Below are 19,223 nucleotides of genomic sequence, written 5' to 3'. Positions count from 1 at the left end.
GTTGAAGTAGAGACACATCTAAAAGTTGCAGGAAACCGGCCCTCGAGACCTGGACTTGCCCACCCAGGAGCAAAGCACAAAATTATTCATATTCCTTGCATATTTAGATTAATAATTGTTTTTGTTCAATCAAGAAGTTGATTTCTGATAGTAAATAAGAAAGGAACATCTCTAACCATAACAAAAAAGAATCATCAGTTTTGAAAAAAATAAAATAAATTAGCTATTTAAAATATTCATCTATTTTCAACAGTCAGTGAAAATATCTTTTTGGCATTACAACAGTCAAAGACTTCTTTTAACTAATGAGCACATTTTTGTCAGTTTTCAATATTTGCTAATTTACCTTTGATGTGGAAGTCCAAGATTTTGAGAGTAGGCCTCTTTAATTCCTGTCACAATTCACTAGTTCAGCATTCTGAACTAAAGACTCCTCCCCACTGAAAGCATTGATATTCCTGACAGTCTGATGAAACATGTAGGTAAAATTAAAGATTATTCTTAAATATATATGTCTAAAGAATCACTTTAGTCTTACCTGTAGCTATGTGTTTGTTTTCAAGTGAAATATTGCTCTAACTCTCCATATGAAACTTGTTCTTGTAATATTTTCTTGTCCAGAATCAATCTGGTAAAATACAACGATAAAATGTGAATTAGGTAACATTTTATTAACATTTACAAAAAGAGGATTTATGGATTTTATTGTTTGATATTTTATCTCATTTGCTATCAATAAGTGCTACAAACTATTTGTGCTTCCAATTAGTCTAAAAGTCAAGCATCAACAACAAGGGTTCAATATGTTATTCTGATGAAAAGTAAATGTCTCATACCTGATTTTTCTATTAATATGTTGGAAGAATTACTGGAGGTGGAACAGTAGGTAAATATGAAACTGAACAGTCTGTGGGAAGAGTTATCTTTTCACATTATAAGATACTGAAAAGTCTTCCTGCAGACTCAACTTGTCATGATAACTACTTGTTAAGTTACATTTAAATGTAACGGGTCACCATCATTATTAGATCTGGTCCTTCAGACATGAGGCAGTTGCCTGCTTTATCTTAAAATCTCTCTTTTCTCTTACTGTTTCTCTGTCTGTCTACTTCATGCTAGTAAAAGCTTGAAACTAAATCACCTAAATTTGAATGGAGATCCAGCTCCATTTCCAAAAATGCAAATAAGGTAATGACCACAATGATATCCATTAAGTACAGGTTGAATGTTCTTTTGAAATTGAGTGTTGAAGGAGAGTAGAGCAATGGCAAAAAGTCTTTGCAAATTTGTTTTCTTGCACTTTCAGAGAGTACACTGCAGGTGTGAAAGACCTCAAATAGTTATCTCAGAAAGGGGGCTCAGTGATCTTCACCTCATTTAAAACTGCTTTAGCTTACAAGTGTACAGTGTAGATCAAAATAAAACTGCAAATCCTGAAAAATTGAAACTGTAGGAAAAAACTAAATAAATTCAGTGAAAAATAAATTGTCAATAAAATAAAGTTACATTTAAGCAAAAAACACCTTTTTAGTTTCTGCAGACAGAACTGATCCATAATAGCTAAAGAAATATTTTTTCAGACATTTTTAAATGAAAAAGGAAATTTAAAAAAGCCTCAGTTTTGAGTTAGGATGAATAGAGTGCCTGATATGCCTCAGTGTGAGGTCACTTTATGTCAAACTTCATTACAATCATTAGAGACAGAGCAGCCTAATGTTTATGTATGAAGGAATGCTTTTCAATTCATTATATTTGTGTAATCTTTGCTGCCAGAGGGAGAGCACAACTAATTTAATAATGCTGATAATAACTGAGGGCTCAATAAAATCCATCAAACAGATGATGGAGCATAGCAAAGTTTTTCCAACAATTACATACAGACATTATAATACATATATATATGTTATAATTTGATGTTTTGGGGATGAGTACAGCAGGAACTATAACAGTCTGTGGACAACAGAAAATCTGACATGGAATAACGAGGCATCAGCAACCAATCATAGCAGGTACTGCATATTAATGGATGAACATGAATATAATTAATTCGACAAAATGAACAGCGATGAATATAAATATATAAACCGGGTTTATATATTTATGTGCGTGAGAAAAAAAATCTGCAGCTTATTTAAATTGGCAAGCAGTAAAAATAAAGAGTACAATCTGAGCTTTTAGCAGAGCTCCTCTTCAGATTTTTAGATCTTTTCAGATTTCAATTGAAAAAAAGATTTTTAACTTGTTGAGAGATTTTACCTGTGAATAAATGATGGTTATTTAAAACAAAATAAATCTTACCTTAAGTGTGCAAAAACACACATCATCAAATATATTTTTTAATATGTTGAATAAATTCTACTTCTTCTTAAATAAGCTCAACTGACCAGAACTGCCAAATCCCTCCATGTTATGGTCCATGAATGAAAGTAGTTCCTACAACACTTAGCACATGAAGTCCAAAACATTAATAATGCCTGAATTGAGTTTAAAAAATATTTTAGGAGATTATTTAGTAGAAGGAAGTCCCACTTAACAAGACAGTACAAGACGTGTTTAAAGAGCAACTCAGTGCAGTTGTAAGAATGAGGAGGCGGGGTTTAAATCATTCTTTAAGGCTTTTCTTTATGACCTCTCAATCAGCTTTGAAAGGACTAATAAGATAGGAAAACTCATTCATGAAACAGACCTTTGGGGTGCTCTATATTCCATCCATCCATCCATCCATCCATCCATCCATCCATCCATCCATTTTCTTCCGCTTTATCCAGGGTCGGGTCGCGGGGGTAACCCGACCCTGCTCTGTATGCCTTGTAGATAAGCTTCAGAAGAAAGGCTCAGACTTCCCTCTCTCCAGCCACTTGTTCCAGCTCTTGAGAGGGAATCCCAAGGCGTTCCCAGGCCAGCCGAGAGTCATAGTCCCTCCAGCGTGTCCTGGGTCTTCCCCAGGGTTGCTCTATAGTAAACCTTTAAAAGGAATCATAGATGCAGTTTTTGCCCAGACATGGCCTGGTCCCTGTGCAGGGAGCTTCAGCAGGGAAATTGAGATTAGGTTTGAGATGCTTTTAACAGCTCTGTGTGACTCTAACTCAGAGGACAGTCAACCAAATGTCCACTGATGTTTTCCTGAATGTCATGACGTAAACTGTCTCAGACAGCCTGCATCAAACTTTCTTTACACAAATTTTAAAATTGAATTATTTATTCCTTGTGCTTATTTTTACATTTTGGAGCCATATGAAGGTTTGACAGAACATAATATCTTATGCTCCTAACTGTTTTCATGGCCTATGCTTTGCTTAAAATATCAACATTTCTTTACCAAGGTTAAGCAAGAAATCCAGTTGCCTCAAATAAACTTCAGATTGAAAAAATATATTTGATCTTTTGGCTTAGGACACGTATTTACAAAATATAAATCAGATGATGCCTTTTATATCATTTATCTGTTTTTCTTTTCAACCATAAATCTGGTGCTGCATATGACCTTTAAATCTAGTGATATTTAATTATACACATCTCAATTGCAAATCAGGAGCCTAAACGACCAACAAAAGCAAGCAAGCACTTCAGTCAGTTTGAATTTAATTAAAGGTCAGAAGTAAAAAAAAAAAAAACTTCTATTGTCTGTTCTTTTGTTAACTTGTGCCAAGAAGTCTATTATATGATGTCTCAGAAGAAATCCAAAAAACACTGCATTGGTAGTGCTGTTTTTCATATGTGTTTGGAGAGAAACTTCCTCAAAAATGTAAACAAACCCAGAGAGCATCACAATATATATTAACAGTTTCAGACATTTCAACAGCTCTCATCATTGCAATAAAACTTTTTCTCCACAGCTCCATTTTATTGCAGCACCCCCTACACACCTTGGGATTTTATATCACTCAATTAATTCACTCAGGTGAAACGTTTTGAACTCCTAAGTCTAAAATATCAGTCATTTCACTCCTCTTCTTCTTATCGTGATCTTGATAGGAAATCCTCTGAAGTGCAGTGACAGTTTTTACCACTGATAAAAATGTGCACTCTTCTCTTCAGCTCGGTTTTCCAGATTGCAGTTTTTTATAGGGTCTGATAGCCACAGGACAGCTTAATTTTGTGACAGGAGAGCTTTGTTGTGTTTATTTGGCTGTGTGTGTTATGTAACTATTCTACTAAAAGTGGCAAGCCAATGCTAGGTTGTTTTTTTTTTTTTTTTTCCCCCAAGCAACATGAGAAGTAGATGATGCCATGAACACTAATAAGGTTTCAAATTCTTTTGGAAGATGAACAAGTCCACAAACTATAGATCCTGCACCATGTTTATCTTTGGGAAAACATTTATCATATGTATTACACCAAACCCACCCAAAGTGTTTGTTGCTGCAAAGCCCAATGTTGGTCTCTTCTAAGGCAAAGGCACATTCTGCCAGTGACACTTCCAGTTTGCATGTTGGTACATCGTAATATGTTTTTTACACATAGCTTCAATGGAAAACAATTTTTATTTATTTATTTTTTTGTAGGTGGAGATTATTTGGGTTGTTGCTGACATCTAGTGTAAAGTTAATGTCATTTTGAACAGCTGCATATTAATAATTCCTCAAATGTGATCTTATGCTCAGGCAATCAGGCAATATGTCATGATACTAATTAGCCTTGATACCACATGGAAGTCAAAATCCACAAAATCAAATTTTGCACGTTAAAATTTATTTGTTTAATATTTGTGTGAAACAGACCACTGAGACCAACTAACCCTGTGTTTGGTGAAAATGGCTCATTGATTTCTAACCCTGATATATCCCACCTGAACTTTCTTCTGTGGAGTGATTTTAAGTATTCAGTAAGTTAGCTCCAGTAGACATATAAAGTAGTAGTAGCTGACAGCCAAGTTCATGTGATGTTGATGAAATGCAATGAAAAGGACTGCAATAACTTTTTTTATTTTTATATTGAGGGATAGGCTACAAAAAACCCAAAATTATATATATATATATATATATATATATATATATATATGTTAATATTATTATTGCCATTACATTTGGTGTTGCATACATCTGTCCTACATTGTTGGATTATTATATTCATTCTTCTATTTATTTATTTAAATTTCTTCATTATCATACAGTATTACGCAATTATAACTTAATTATGTTTTATAATTATGAGACCCTTTCTCATAATTATGAGATAACGTGCTATAATTAGGACTTGGCAGTCTAATAATTACGAGAAAGCTATCATTTTCTTTCCATCAAAGTGGACGAAATTACAGAACCCCGCTCATAGGGTTCCTACACTTAAATGTATACCGATCAAGTTTTTTATTAAAAGTTTGTTCAGGAGGCATTTATTTTTTAATGTAAATTTAAGATGTCATTAAAACATTTCGCTGTATTTGAGTTCAGAATGTGCGGGCATTATTGATATTTTTGTTGATTGTTTTTTTCTACAGTCCCGTGATTATAATTTTACTCTGGACTTCATCACTTTCTCTCCCCCGCTCCTTCCAGCTCCCCCTCTGTTTCACCAGGTAATTTCTCTCTCTGAAGGGGAGCACAGCTGCAGAGCAGATCCTGTTCTCTCCCTGTGTGGACCCTCGGTCTGCCTTTTCCTTTCTCTACGGAACCGAACCGTACGAAACAACTTTTCCATCCATGCACTATTTGCTCCGTCTGCTGCTCCATTTACAAGCATGACCGCACAACGTGTTCACAGTAAAAAGCGACCTGCAGATCAACATCAAGGTGAGGATTTATTTAAACATTTTCTGCTCTGTATGCCTTGTAGATAAACATTCGTACCTTTACGTGATTAGATAAAAGTGGGCATGTTTTTTTTGTTGTTTAAAAAAATAATAATAATTATTATTTATTGATATGCTCACTGCATTAATTACCCGACGCTTTAGGCTTTACTCTTTTATTTTACATTATTCAAGATTTTACACATAAATAGAGAATTATTTTAGAACCGGTTTTTAAATGCTACATATCACATTGCATCAGACGATTTTAGATTTGCTCTATGTAGGCAACATAATTAACCTTTCAGAAGAAGTCATTAGCACGTTGCATTTGTAATGGCATTTATTTTGAGCCTCAAACGGTTGATGAGAATGATCTCAACCCCATTAAAAGCTACATTTTCTAATACATGAAGAAATCTGCTAGTTCACTGTCTGCTGTTTCTTTTGCAACATGCTTAATCATGTTGCTTAATAATGCATGTTACATGTTATCTTACAATTATTAAGCATTATTATCATGCTTAATAACTGTATTATTGCAACTGCAATAATACAATTATTGCAGTTGCAATAATACAAAACTTGAAATGCAGGTATAATTTAAGTGTGAGTTATTCTAATGGTGTCAACAATCTTTATTATTACATTTATGCAAATAGTCAGACTCAAATGTTTTGTTTTAGACATAGCAGATCATATGTTGCCAACCAGAATAATATTATCACAAATAAGCTTAAAAATAATTAATGTATAGATTAATAGGAAAAGTTAATAACTCTACACTTTTTTAAATGCTGAATAATATCAGTAGCTTGTATACCTAAACATTTGTAGGAATTTTTTTTATTTTTGTTTGTCTTCTTTGGATCACAAATTGTTTTAATCGGTGCATTATTTAAACACTGCAAAAATTGTTTGGTTGGATTACTACCTCTTCCAGGATGATTTATTATGATGGTTTTCCCTGACAAAAAAATGGGGCATGAAAACATTACAATGAAAGTAGAAATATATGTAAATATTCAACCCATTCTCACTCCCTACTCGATTTTGCAGGTTCCCTCAGTGTCACATGTTGATGCGGCGGGTACCCCCTTCGCGTCAAAAATTGACGCAAGGGGGTCAACCCTAAGCCTAACCGTAACCTTTACCCTAACCCTATCCAGATCGTCGGTTTTAGACGCGTAGGGAGCGGTACAGCATTCAATGAGAGAACCCTTCTCGTCAATTATTGATGCAAAGTGGTTTCTTGATGTGTCAACGTGTGACGTTGAGGTAACCTTCCCAAATCGTCAACATGTGACACTGAGAGAACCTTTCCAAATAGTCAATTATTGACGAAAAGGGGTTACCCGACACGTCAATATGTGACTCTGAGTCCCAAATCGTCCCAACTCGTCAATATGTGACGAGTCATGAGAATGTGTTGATATATTTGACCATCGTAAACATTGTCTCAGGTTTGTTCATCCTCAGAAAAATGTTTGATTTTTTTTTAAATATTTTTCTTTTCAACTCAGGTCCCAGTAGTTGAACTAAACCAGACGCAAGAGAAGGGATCTTTGTCACCTCCCATTATTTATCCAGCCCTCCTTTCTAAAATGGAGATTTCATTGCAGGCTTCCACTTTGTCTGCACCACTTTACAACACTAGCATGCCATTCAATGGCTCAGGAAACAACACTGTTGAGCAGTTTACAGAAATCAACCTTTTTGAAGTCCTCGGTCCCAAGCGATCCCCGTTTTTTTTCCCTGTAACAACAGTTTACCTTTTAATCTTCCTCACCGGGTTGTCTGGAAATCTTCTGACGTGTGCAGTGATTGCAAAGCACAAGAAGATGCGTAACCCCACAAACTTTTACCTTGTAAGCCTGGCTATGTCGGACCTCCTCGTGCTGATGTTTGCGATGCCGTTGGAGATTTACGACCTGTGGGAGAACTATCCATTCCCCTTTGGTGAGGGCGGCTGCTACTTCAAAACCTTCCTCTTTGAGACAGTTTGCTTCGCATCTATCCTCAATGTCACAGCACTCAGCGTGGAGAGGTACATCGCTGTTGTGCATCCACTGAAAACGCGATACCTCTCAACCAATCAGCATGCCAAACGTGTCATCACCATTGTGTGGGGAGTGTCGATGGTCTGTGCTGTTCCTAACACTTCGCTTCATGGCCTCTTTTACTTGCCTGAGAGAATGGAGGAGTCAGCAATATGTGCTGTGGTCAAGCCCATTTGGATCTATAATTTGGTGATGCAAATCACAACTGTGTGTTTCTACTTCATTCCTATGATGATTATTAGCATGCTCTATCTTGTGATGGGCATACATCTGGGTAGAGAAAGGCGGTATGCCCGGAGGAACCTGGGGAATAACTGCTGCAGCAACACCAGGAGAAGGATCAGTGGGGAGAATGGGCGCAGAGGACAGGTCATCAAGATGCTCTGTGAGTATAATTTATATGAACCAGTTGTTCTGGATCCTCAACAGTCCTTAAACTGGTGTGGAAGGTTATCCTGTAAAGGGCAGTATTATGTATTTTTCAGGCACACAGTACAATAAAGAAACTGTAAAACTCGGTATAAAAATAAAATCGAATGTGACTTAAAAGAAAATTGACTTTGTAATTTATCTCCTTGAAATTGGGCATCTGTCTGTAATCACTTTTTCCTTTCTGAAACTATGTCTTCAGGAAGTCATCACTGCATTGCTCTTTTATTCATTCTTTTTGCCATAGTGTTTACCAGTGTTGTACTGAGAAGTAATACGCAGTTCCACCAGGTTTTTGCTAATTGCTGCTGACTAGTCTGGATCTGAGTGGGGAGAGATGGGAGTGGGGGGGCTGCTCTGTGAGATGGAAGCTGAGAAACTTGGAAACTGCAGCTCCAAAGATGAGCTGCACCTCAACGGCGGCAGCCATTTTACACAACTGAATGGCTGCCATGATATAAAAAGATTTCTCAAACATGGATTCTTTCATGCATGTTGTTTCTCAAACATGCATGAAAGAATACTTTGATCTCTCAAATATGCCTGAAGTATTGGAGGCAACAAACATGTTTTGCGTGAGGGAATAACATAAAATTCGATTTCACATCATACTGTCTCTTTAATGTCTTGTTTAAATTTTTTGGAAACATTTTAAATTGATTTTTATTTGTCATTTTATCTTTCAACATAATGTGAATAATAGTTGCCACAAATGCCAGAAGTACTTAATTTCAATGTCTGTTATCTCAAGAAGTTCTTTTATCTCAAGCCACAGATTCCAATATAATCTCAAGCACGTGTAGAACATCAGTGGGAGTTTTACAACACATCTCTATATCCGTGCTCCTGTCGGAGTTTTTCTCATAAGCAAGGGTCTGTAGAAAAAAAAAAAAAACACTTGTCAAGTTTTCCTAGAAACGTGTTACTTTATTGATTACCCTCCTAGAGAAATGAAACTGTGAAGCATGTCTGATAGAAAAAACAACTCTAATATGGACAAAGATTTATAAAATTGACATCATTTTTTCTATCTTAGATGTGAATGTTGGTCATAAATGTTTAATGCTATAGGAAAAGCTGCAAAACACTTGTTAGATCTTTTATTTGAATCTGTTTCTTTACATTAGAGCTTTGTTGTTAGTGAAAAACAAATAAAAAGTATTTCAATATCACTATAACATAAAGAAAAAAATGGCTGTAATTCTTGGTTTAAAGTATATTTTTGTAAGTTTCAGCATGATCTTGAGAATTCAGACATACAAACAACTATCGATGCACAACATTTCAGAAAACTATATTACGAAAAAGTGTTTAAATAAAATAAATTATTTTAAATAAATATTATTTTATTTATTTATTTATTTATTTATTTATTTATTTATTTATTTATTTTATTTATTTATTTATTATTTTAAATAAATAAAAGCAAAATAGTGAGAATTTAAATTGTGTTTAAAAATTAATACACGAGCAAAGTTTCATTCCTTCTACAACCAAAATAAAAAGTTAGGATGCAGAAGAATAAAAAGTGATTTAAGAAATATAATTTCAATTTCCTGAAAGTGTGAAAGCAATCTGGTTGCCTTTGAGGCTTAATCTTTATTTACTACACTAAAACAGCAAATATAGTAATTCTCTATTTAAGCAACAGTTGCTGTTGTTTTGTCTTAGCTTATTAGAAGTAAAATATGCAGGAAGAGACACATCCTCCACACACACAAATAATAAATGTATTAAAAGATTGAATCTTCCTTTAAGCTTCTGTCCCTATAAGCTAAAATTGGATTTCAGTTTGAAGATCATCATCTTGCCCTGTTGGCTGTGCAACCTACAGTGGGTATAACCATCACTTCGTTGGAAGAAACTCTTGAGCAGATAAATCACAACATTCAAGTTTTACATCTCATTATAAACATCTAATGGAATCTTTCATTTGTGAAATGATCAAACAACCTCCAGGTCTGAAATGATCAGTTAGTCTCCTCTCTTCAACTTATTTCACTTATTTCCAATCATTTAAATTTATGTTTAAATGCAAATAATGACTGAGAAAACTGACAGAAATGATCACAAACACATAAGTGTGCAGGACATGGTAGAAGCATTGCCAAAAGCAACAAAATTCTCCTCTGTTTGGTTGCCAAGGTGATGAAAACTAATAATAATTCAGTCACTTCCTAATGTAAAATGGTTGCAAGTCGTATATGGACTTCATTTCAATGGAGGAGAAATGTCCCCCCCTGCTGTGGTTTTTATGGAGAAGTTTATATATCAAATCAATATATCCTGTTTTCTTTTCAATATCCAAGTAGTATGTTGGCCAAAAACAGCGACATGCATAAAGAAAATAATACAAGCTATGACAGTACCTGTAATATGCAGCTGTTTACGCATTAATCATAAACTTTATTCCATAAATGTTGAAACAGGTAGATCTTTATGGGTTTTCATTTAAAACAGGGATATACACAGGACCATAAACAACACTAAAAGTTTTGTATGTGTGTGTGTGTGACTTTTTTATTTTTTTTTATTTTATGCACTTCTAAATGGTGTCCTGACAATCAAAGCCAGTTGAAAGGGACGTTATTATCTGTATTCAGGTAAAGATTGAATATAAAAAGAAGTTAAGTTAAATGAAATTCTTCATTGTCCACAAGAAGGATCTTAAAGTTGTTAATGCATTTGACCGTCAGCAAAATAATATACATTTCTGCTGAAAAATGTTTTAATTTTTCTAATAGATATATATTTTAGTCAGTTACGAAATTTTACACTAATACGTTTGGAACAATAAAACATTTATTTGGGAACATGTACTCAGTGGGGGAAAGAAACTTAAAGTATTTTTGACCAAATCTCACACTCATTGACACAAATGCTGTTAATAATCTAAACAATCTCCTGTTGCCAGGACAACAGCACGTTGCTATAAAGCCTAATAAGTGTGAAGCGTACAGACAAATGGATCATTCCCATCTTATGTCCTGCTCTTTGTGTTTAGCTGCAGGTTAAATTTGGATCCTCTGCCTGCCCTCCCTGTCTCAGTCCCATTTGTTTTCAGTGTTTTGCTTGTTGCTCTGACTATAAATATGGATAGGTTTGGACAACTAGCTGTTTTTCCAATGGACCATTAAACTTATATGGGTTAGTGGTGATGCTAAGCAGCTATACATTTCTTCATTGAGCAACTGTTTACAAAACCAAGAACAAAAGCATATGACTAACCAATGTACAGCCTAGACTGTTAATCACCTGCTCTGGCGATTTGTTCTTGATTTTTCTGTGGCGTCTCACATATTTTTCTGAAACTATGGCCCATTTCTTTGGATGAAACTTGTGTATCATGAGTCAAGTTTGTAAACTGGCTTCCTTGCACACACACCTTTTCAGCTATGCCCAAAAATTATGGAACAAATATTAGGCCCTGATGACCACACTAAAACAGGCTCTGGTGACCTTAAGTCTTTTTGTTGCAAAATTGGCAGTATTCTTAGAGTCATTGTCCATGTAAAGGGCCCATTTATTCATAACTTTGTGGAAAATGTTTTAAGATAATCCTCATTATCCCAACTATTTTGTGAAGCCAATTAGTCCCCTCTGCAACAAAACACCACACAACATAATACTTCTACCCTGTGCTTTACAGGTGGGATAGTGTGTTCTCCCATTTTCCTCCAAATGTAACAATCCTCCTGAATTTTATCCAGAAATTAACGTCTTGTGTGCATTTGCAAATTGTAGTCTGTTTTTTTTTTTGTTAATTTTGGAGTAATGGCTTCTTCCTCTCTCTGCTGCATTTCATTCCAGAATGATGCAGTTTGTTTCACTATGGATAATAATACTCTCTTAGTAGCTTCAGCTAGCATCTTCACAAGGTATTTTGCTTTTGTTCTGATGTTTTTACAACAAAATATTTAATTTAATTAGTTTATTTAGTAGGCATACCAGCGACATAGGCAAACTGAAAGAAAACAGCAGTCCCATGTTTACATCACAGTGTGTCTCACTATGACATAGTGAGACAAGTGACAAGTACTGCAAAAGCTAATTTACAGCACTTGTCACTAGATAGGCTTTAAAAAAAGAAGATGATATGTTTATCTCTGGGGCACAAAGTGGCCCGTTTGGGCATTTGGAAACTGTTGGACCAGACTTATTGTGACCCACAATTTGATTCATGACATCTTGCATATTTTTAACTTTTTTATTTCCATCTGAGAGGTGTTTTTACTTTAAAACATAAATCTAAGGTTTACTGTTTTTACATAAAATGTTATGAATTACCATGTCATAAGCTTAGAATGTTTAATCAACTTTTGACTTTCCAAAATTGTTAAAAGGCATTGTTACCTTATTTATATTCAGATACAAAAACATCTGGAACAGAATATTGTAAAATGTATCGTTCCCATTGCTCTGGCATTTAGTGAATAGAAATTATTTTGATATTAATCTAATTTAATGTCAAATAGTGAGAAAAAATGATTTAAGATATGGACTTTCAACTGTATATTTAGATGCCACCTACGACAAGTTATTCTGATTGCATATTCACACAATAAATAGCTACATTTATTCTGTATCTGCTAAGCCTCTTTTAGAGAGAGAGACCTATAAGAGATTAACAAATAGGCAACAAGGTGAGGAATGATAGGGAGCATCAAGAACGACAAGACCTAAGCACTGTGAAAGACAAATATTCAGAACTGGCAATAAATAGATTGTCAAATCATGTAGGTGTTAAGAACATTTGTGTGTATTTTTGTTTTCTGCCTCAAGCTAAATTGCTGTAAATGTAAAGGGAAACAGTATCCCACTTTGAAAACAAAACAAAACACATACAATAAAACCTTCCACATTTGATAAGCAACAACCTTTTACTTTTCAGTAAAAAGGTTCTTGAATTGACAAATTGTTCTTTTATGTGTGGTAGGTGGTGGCTCAAATGTTCACTCAGCAAGAGCGAGTGAATAAGAGCTGTAATTTAGGTATAATGGCTTTCTGAATTTTCTTTTTTGTTGTTGATTTTTTGTCACATTTGCTTTTCAGACAACAGGAAGCAAGTTTATCACTTCAGACACAGCTGTGTTTATTATTATTATTATTATTATTATTATTATTATAAATGCTTTCAGGTTACACATTAGACAACCTAAAAGATTGGTTCATGTGGGAGTTTTAATTTATAATAATTATTTCTTTCTGCCATGAATCATTGTTTATCAAGATTTCTAGTATAGATGCATTTGTCTCTAGGTTGCCAATGACTCGTATTTAAATATATTGAAAAAGACTCAGATAAACATTTTTCTCATGTCCCAAACCATTTAAACAGATACTAATACCTTGAAATGCAGTGCATTCTTTAAGGATAACCACAACCTTTCTCTCTGTCTGGCTTGATCCTGCAGCAATTGTTGTGGCTGTATTTGGAGTCTGCTGGGCTCCCTTCCATATTGAGCGGCTTCTGTGGAGTTCAGTCAGCCAGTGGACCGACGTGATGCACAATGTTTATCAGTACGTCCACATCCTGTCTGGCATCTTCTTCTACCTAAGCTCTGCAGTAAACCCTATCATCTATAGTCTGCTGTCCACACGATTTAGAGAGTGCTTCCAGGAACTGGTGTGCTCCCGTTCAGAGGGCAACAGCTCTGTAAGAGACTCCCCACCATTCCCGAAGATTTTAATGGACACCTCCATGTCATGTTCAAGAACCCAGTATGAGATTAAAGACTCAAGTTCTTCCATCCCTTTGCTGTCTCCTAGTGTGACTTTGACTATGAAAACTGCTGTCCTCCCATGTGTGGTGAAGGAAACTAACTGCAAGACCTCTGTTTTCTGAGATTTGTTTGAAATCTGGAAATTAGCACGAACATTGTAAACGTATGGGTGAACATTTGGGGAAATTGATTTATTTTCTTTCTTACAAACAGACTGAGATGCCAGTTTGCAAATGATCAAACTGTCCTCAAGATATAGTAAATGCAGTCTTTAACCATTATTTAAAAATACACTTTAAGTAATGATTGTGAAACTGATGGACAGACACTGGATTTAAATTCAAATAAAGTTACATTAATTTAGTGAAGCTGATGTCAATGAAACCCTGTCTCAACACAAACCATAAAAGATTTGTTCCCATATCTGGATAACGACAATGTAACAGTCCAAGGTAAGAAAATTAATGCTGACATTATATTTATAAGCTGCTGTGTATCGAGCAGCCTTTATGTGGTAAGAATTGGTCAATCTTTTTCCAAACGTTTTGATTTTGACTCAAATCTTGAACATTCATTCTTTTGTGGAATTGTTAGGCACTTATTGTGAAGCTATATAAAAATATGTATATGCATATATGTTTTGAGCTTTGAAGGGATAGAGATACAAAAAGTCCAGTCATAAAATTGACTTGTAAAAAACATAGAATTGTGCGTCACTACAATCTTCATCCTTGAATCTCTCAAGCTATTCTCACAAGTACTCATCTCATGTGCAAGAGAGGACTGTGCTACAAAGCAACAACAACAACCTGTGGTAGCTTCTTACGGTCAAACAATCATGACCTTGGTCAACACACTGAACAAAGTGAACGCAGGATATTGTGTACAAGTGGTATAATCCCCACCTTTCTACTCTGAAGAAACAGTTGGCAGTTAATGATGCCATTAACAGAGCCAGCGCGAAGCTTTTTAGTCAGAGAAAACAAACTGTTCAAATAAATGAGATATTGCAGGATTAAGCAGAGCTGTCAGGTTAATTCTGTTTCATCTGCCCCTCTTATTGTCTTTGCCAGACAGAGGCTGAACTAGATGGAGAGACAGAAAATAGGAGCTGTGGATGTGCTGATGAATTCAGAGAAGGGGTCATGTTGAGCTGTGAATTATTTCAGCTGGCCTTGTCACTTCCTCTCATATTGTAATCTGGAATAATGAAAATACATCAGCACAACTAACAGTGCTTAATATGAAAGGGACCGAATGAAATACAAAACAGCCATACTAGTAAGAAAAGGTTTGAACAAATGCTTCTATTTTTTGATCTGCAGGTTGCAGTTAAGGGTTAGGTGTAATAATAAATGTGTAACTCAATCTCATCTTATTACATTTTACACTGACATGACATCATGATATGAAGTGATCCTTCCCTCTTCTGTTGGTATATTAAAAGACATTTGTTATTATTTATACAGGTTTTCCTTGTTAGTTGTTTTCAAGCTTGTACCTCACAGTGCCTATATTCATTTCCATGACAATAACCAAGAAACGTGAAATACATCAAGTGAGAGCAAAGGTACCAAGAATGTAGCCAAAATTTGCAAGAATTTTAAGCATAAACATAATTGCATAACACAATTTCCACCCAAAAAAGTGACTTTATGAACTCTAGCTTAAGTTCATAAAGTCAATGTTTCTTTGATAATTTATCCAGGAAGATGTCAGGAGAAATTCTGTCTGAAACCAAAAATTTTAAAACTTAACAAACTGGCACCCTATGGAGGGATTTAAAAGGCCAGTTGTGAGGCTTGTTGGCTCTGTAATTCACCACAGTGGCAAATGACCACTTGGAACAAAAACTATAATTTGAAATACAAATTCTGCTATCTACCACAATGATCTGCATAGCCATACAATAAGTTCTTAATTTATTAGAGTCTTTAACCTTACTATAGTGTTGGGACTTTTAAATGTTTGCCAATTATTGTCATAGAAATAAATGTAGCTATAGAGAGAGAAGTACATTCTAAATGTAAAAACACATGAAAAGTCAAAATCAAGAACTTTTACTTAAAAACTTTATGCTCACAAACAATAATTGCCTCAGAGATGCCACTCAAACTCTTTGCAGTAGCTGCAACTTAAACTGCATTCTGTTCCTCTTCTGAAGTTGGGTTTTATATCACTTTAATTCAAACATTCTTTTATTTCAAAATCCTTGGGCAACAGTACTTACAATGGAGAAACTTCTTCTCGACCTTTTTGCTTCCTGAGAATACATTTATATAGATGATAAAGTCCTTCCTCTATCCATTTTCTGTTACCAATAATTACAATCATTTCACACGTTTCATCTTAAAGATGTTCTTTGTCATGACAATGGTCCATTCAGTGGTTATAGTAGGACTTGTTCAGATGATACTGTTGAAGACAAGATATTGTCATCCATATCTGGTTGTGCTTTCCTGCTTTAGTTAGCATTACACAAACACTCATTTTGTTTCAAGTGTGTTTGAAAAATACCTGCGTGCTTTCAAAAACAATACAATGTTTTGTACTTTCAATATTTTTAGTTTTTCTGGCTCTGTGATTATATTTATCCCTTTAAGATAAAAATATCTGCAGCCTTATGTAACTGGCATTGTGCTTTTCACCTTACTTTTTGTTTGCATTAGTTTTAAGTGTTTTTTTTCTCCATTTTCTTTTTATGTCTTGTCAGGCATACCATTTGGAAAAACTGATTGCCTATATGTGCCAGGGAAGCTTAACAGAAAAGAAAAAGGTGTATGGAGATTGTTTTCTTATTGCTTGATTGCTTATAAAGTTTAAATCAGGAGTTCACCTAAAAGTAAACCCAGTGCATTAAGAAATTATGAACTTGTGTCTGTATGTGTTTTAAAAAAGACAGTAACTTAAATACTACTAGGCAAGCGTGCTTTGTTTTTGTTTGCTCCCTGAGCTACTGTGGAAATATGGTTATGCTAAGAAAGTAGAAAGAATGATATATGGATACATTTCATGGTAAAAGGATCAGGCATTTTGTTTTCTGAGAATTGTGCTTTCCTGACATAAAGCATAGTGAGCAGAATCATTTCAGCCTGGATCTTTTGTCAAAATTGGATCTTACTTCCAACACATTATTATTACTTAAATTCACAATTGGTCAAAAGCTAAGCTTTAAATCTTTTATTTTTCTGAGGTGCAGCTGTCCCCTTCTGTTTAGTTTTTAAACTAAGCTTCTACCTAGCTTGTGTGTGTCAGTTAAATAACACTTACCTCAGTATCCTTATTTAATAAATTATGCATATTTTATTTAGCAAAATTGTTGTTTGAAATGTAAAAAAAGATATTTAAATGTATACTTTTAAAATATTTTAATGGATTGTCATCAGTTATGTTGCGCAATAGTGCCTGATTTCTCTACCTGTTCTCTTCATTTTTGTTAAACGCTGTATGCCTTCAGAAAAAAACCCCAGGGGGAAAGTGGAAAAATCCGTTGTAATCGGACTGACAACATGCTGGACTTGATTATTTTTGTTCTCATTTGAAAATCAACGTGTTGCAGAACAGAAAAAAATCCTTTGTGTTTCAGCAGAAAATATAAACTAAGAATGTAATGCTGTACTGTGTGCTTCCCTTAATCTTGTTATGTCTCTTGTTGCTTGGCAGGAAATCATCTACGTGATTTGAATGATTGGTAAGCTGTTTGCCACTGATTGTGGCTATGTGCAATGCCTCGTTCTGAAAGTTACACAAATAAATGTCTGTCTGCTTCAATTTAGCTTTTGTACATTCTCCACTGTATGCCTAAGACGTTTTAAATAGATAATTTTTACTTTAATTATTGACATATGATTATATGACAATAATCAGAGGTATGATTCAGCTTTCTGAATGTGCTATGTGGCTTTTTATTTTCTAAAGGCAGAGTGAACATCGCTTGAACCTCCAATTTGTTCAAAATAACAAGTGAGAACAATAGCAGGGAATCAGTGCTGTAATTTGCATGTTAGTTCAGCTCTGTGTCAAAACAGCACATCACTGTACATGAGCCAAGACATTCTGAATTAGTTTCAGAAAATCACATCAGTTTTGATCCAGGTTACCAGGAAAAATACTTTTCTAGGGTTGTGAGCAAATTCAGAAAATGATCTACAAAAGAATGACTATCACAAAACATTTTCAGTGACTAGGATTCCTAAGTGTAACATTAATAGGTTTAATTTGTAATTGCCCTGTTCTGTGAACTCTTGTTCTCTGATTACCTTGTTATTTTAAATTGCTAATCATTGACATTAAAGCAAAATTATCTATAACGACCACATAGATTTCTACAAAGGTGACTGGCCACTTGGTTGGCAAATGGCAAAAAAGACTGACTGTATGGAAGAAGTATATGCAGTCTAAGTAGAAATAGACATTTTTTTAGAAATGTAATTTATAACACTGGACTTTTATCATGTGCACTTACTTTTATTTATTTTTTTAAATTCACTTGCAAAAATTTCTTTCCACCACTCCTATCCAATTCCTGCAGCCAAGGAAGGCTGTGTGCAATACTTTCTAAAAATAGAGTTATTTTAAATTTTAAAGTAAAACAATTTCTGGGTATTTAGAAATCTAATCCAGAGACCATATGTATCATTTTACTTTAAATAATATTTTTCTGCCTTTTAAAAGATCTTTAATTATCCCCTTCAAACAGTTGGCTGTTTACAATTTTGTCGGCTCATCAACGTAGCATTGATTGATTGGCTAAAATCTGCCTGACTTGATCTAGTGCTGATTGCCTTGGCTTGGGTCACCAGAAAGCTAACCACATTTGCAGGCAAATTTTTGAAGGCAAATTTTTGCTGTTGAATATCTGCAGCTGAACTTTTGCAAGCAAATTTACAAAGACAGTCATAAATTCAATATAAAAAAAAAAAAAATGTTTCTAATGAGACCGTGCATATTTCTTACATAAAATGCATAAAAAAATAATACCATGACTTCAAAGCAACTTACATATTTTTTTTTTATCACTTTTTAAATATTCTGTAGAAGCTAATGGTGCTGCGGGAACAATATGTTGACACCTTGTTTTATTTTTTATATACAGCGTCACAGGAAAACAAAGGTGCATTCTCAGCAACAACAAAGTGGAAAATACTCACTACAGTAATGTCTGGCCAAATCATTTATTGTATGACAAAGCTTATGGAATTCATCGCAAATAATAATAATAATATGACTAATAATATGACTTTCTGATCAATTACTAGATGGGGTTCTAAACAGCCACTT

The 19,223-nt window shown here is 34.6% G+C and overlaps 1 protein-coding gene across 1 annotated transcript; it reads left to right on the top strand.

Annotated features, from left to right (window-relative positions):
• The first annotated feature begins 430 nt into the window (after window positions 1-430).
• Window positions 431-15,029, top strand: nmur3 (neuromedin U receptor 3). Its single transcript, XM_044121939.1, has 4 exons — window positions 431-478; window positions 5,499-5,732; window positions 7,255-8,176; window positions 13,635-15,029. Exons 3-4 carry the CDS (start codon window positions 7,336-7,338, stop codon window positions 14,063-14,065), a joined length of 1,272 nt encoding a protein of 423 aa, XP_043977874.1. The 5' UTR covers window positions 431-478; window positions 5,499-5,732; window positions 7,255-7,335; the 3' UTR covers window positions 14,066-15,029.
• Window positions 15,030-19,223: the final 4,194 nt, after the last annotated feature.

Source organism: Gambusia affinis, linkage group LG07 (genome assembly GCF_019740435.1).
Source record: "Gambusia affinis linkage group LG07, SWU_Gaff_1.0, whole genome shotgun sequence".
NCBI lineage: Eukaryota > Metazoa > Chordata > Actinopteri > Cyprinodontiformes > Poeciliidae > Gambusia > Gambusia affinis.
This window is presented reverse-complemented; position numbering and strand designations above follow the sequence as displayed.

Excerpts from the sequence above, each read along its gene's own strand:
- nmur3 (XM_044121939.1), top strand. The coding sequence starts at position 7,336 with ATGGAGATTTCATTGCAGGCTTCCACTTTGTCTGCACCACTTTACAAC. Across the intron at positions 8,177-13,634 it reads ACAGGTCATCAAGATGCTCT|CAATTGTTGTGGCTGTATTT; the intron begins GTGAGTATAATT and ends TTGATCCTGCAG.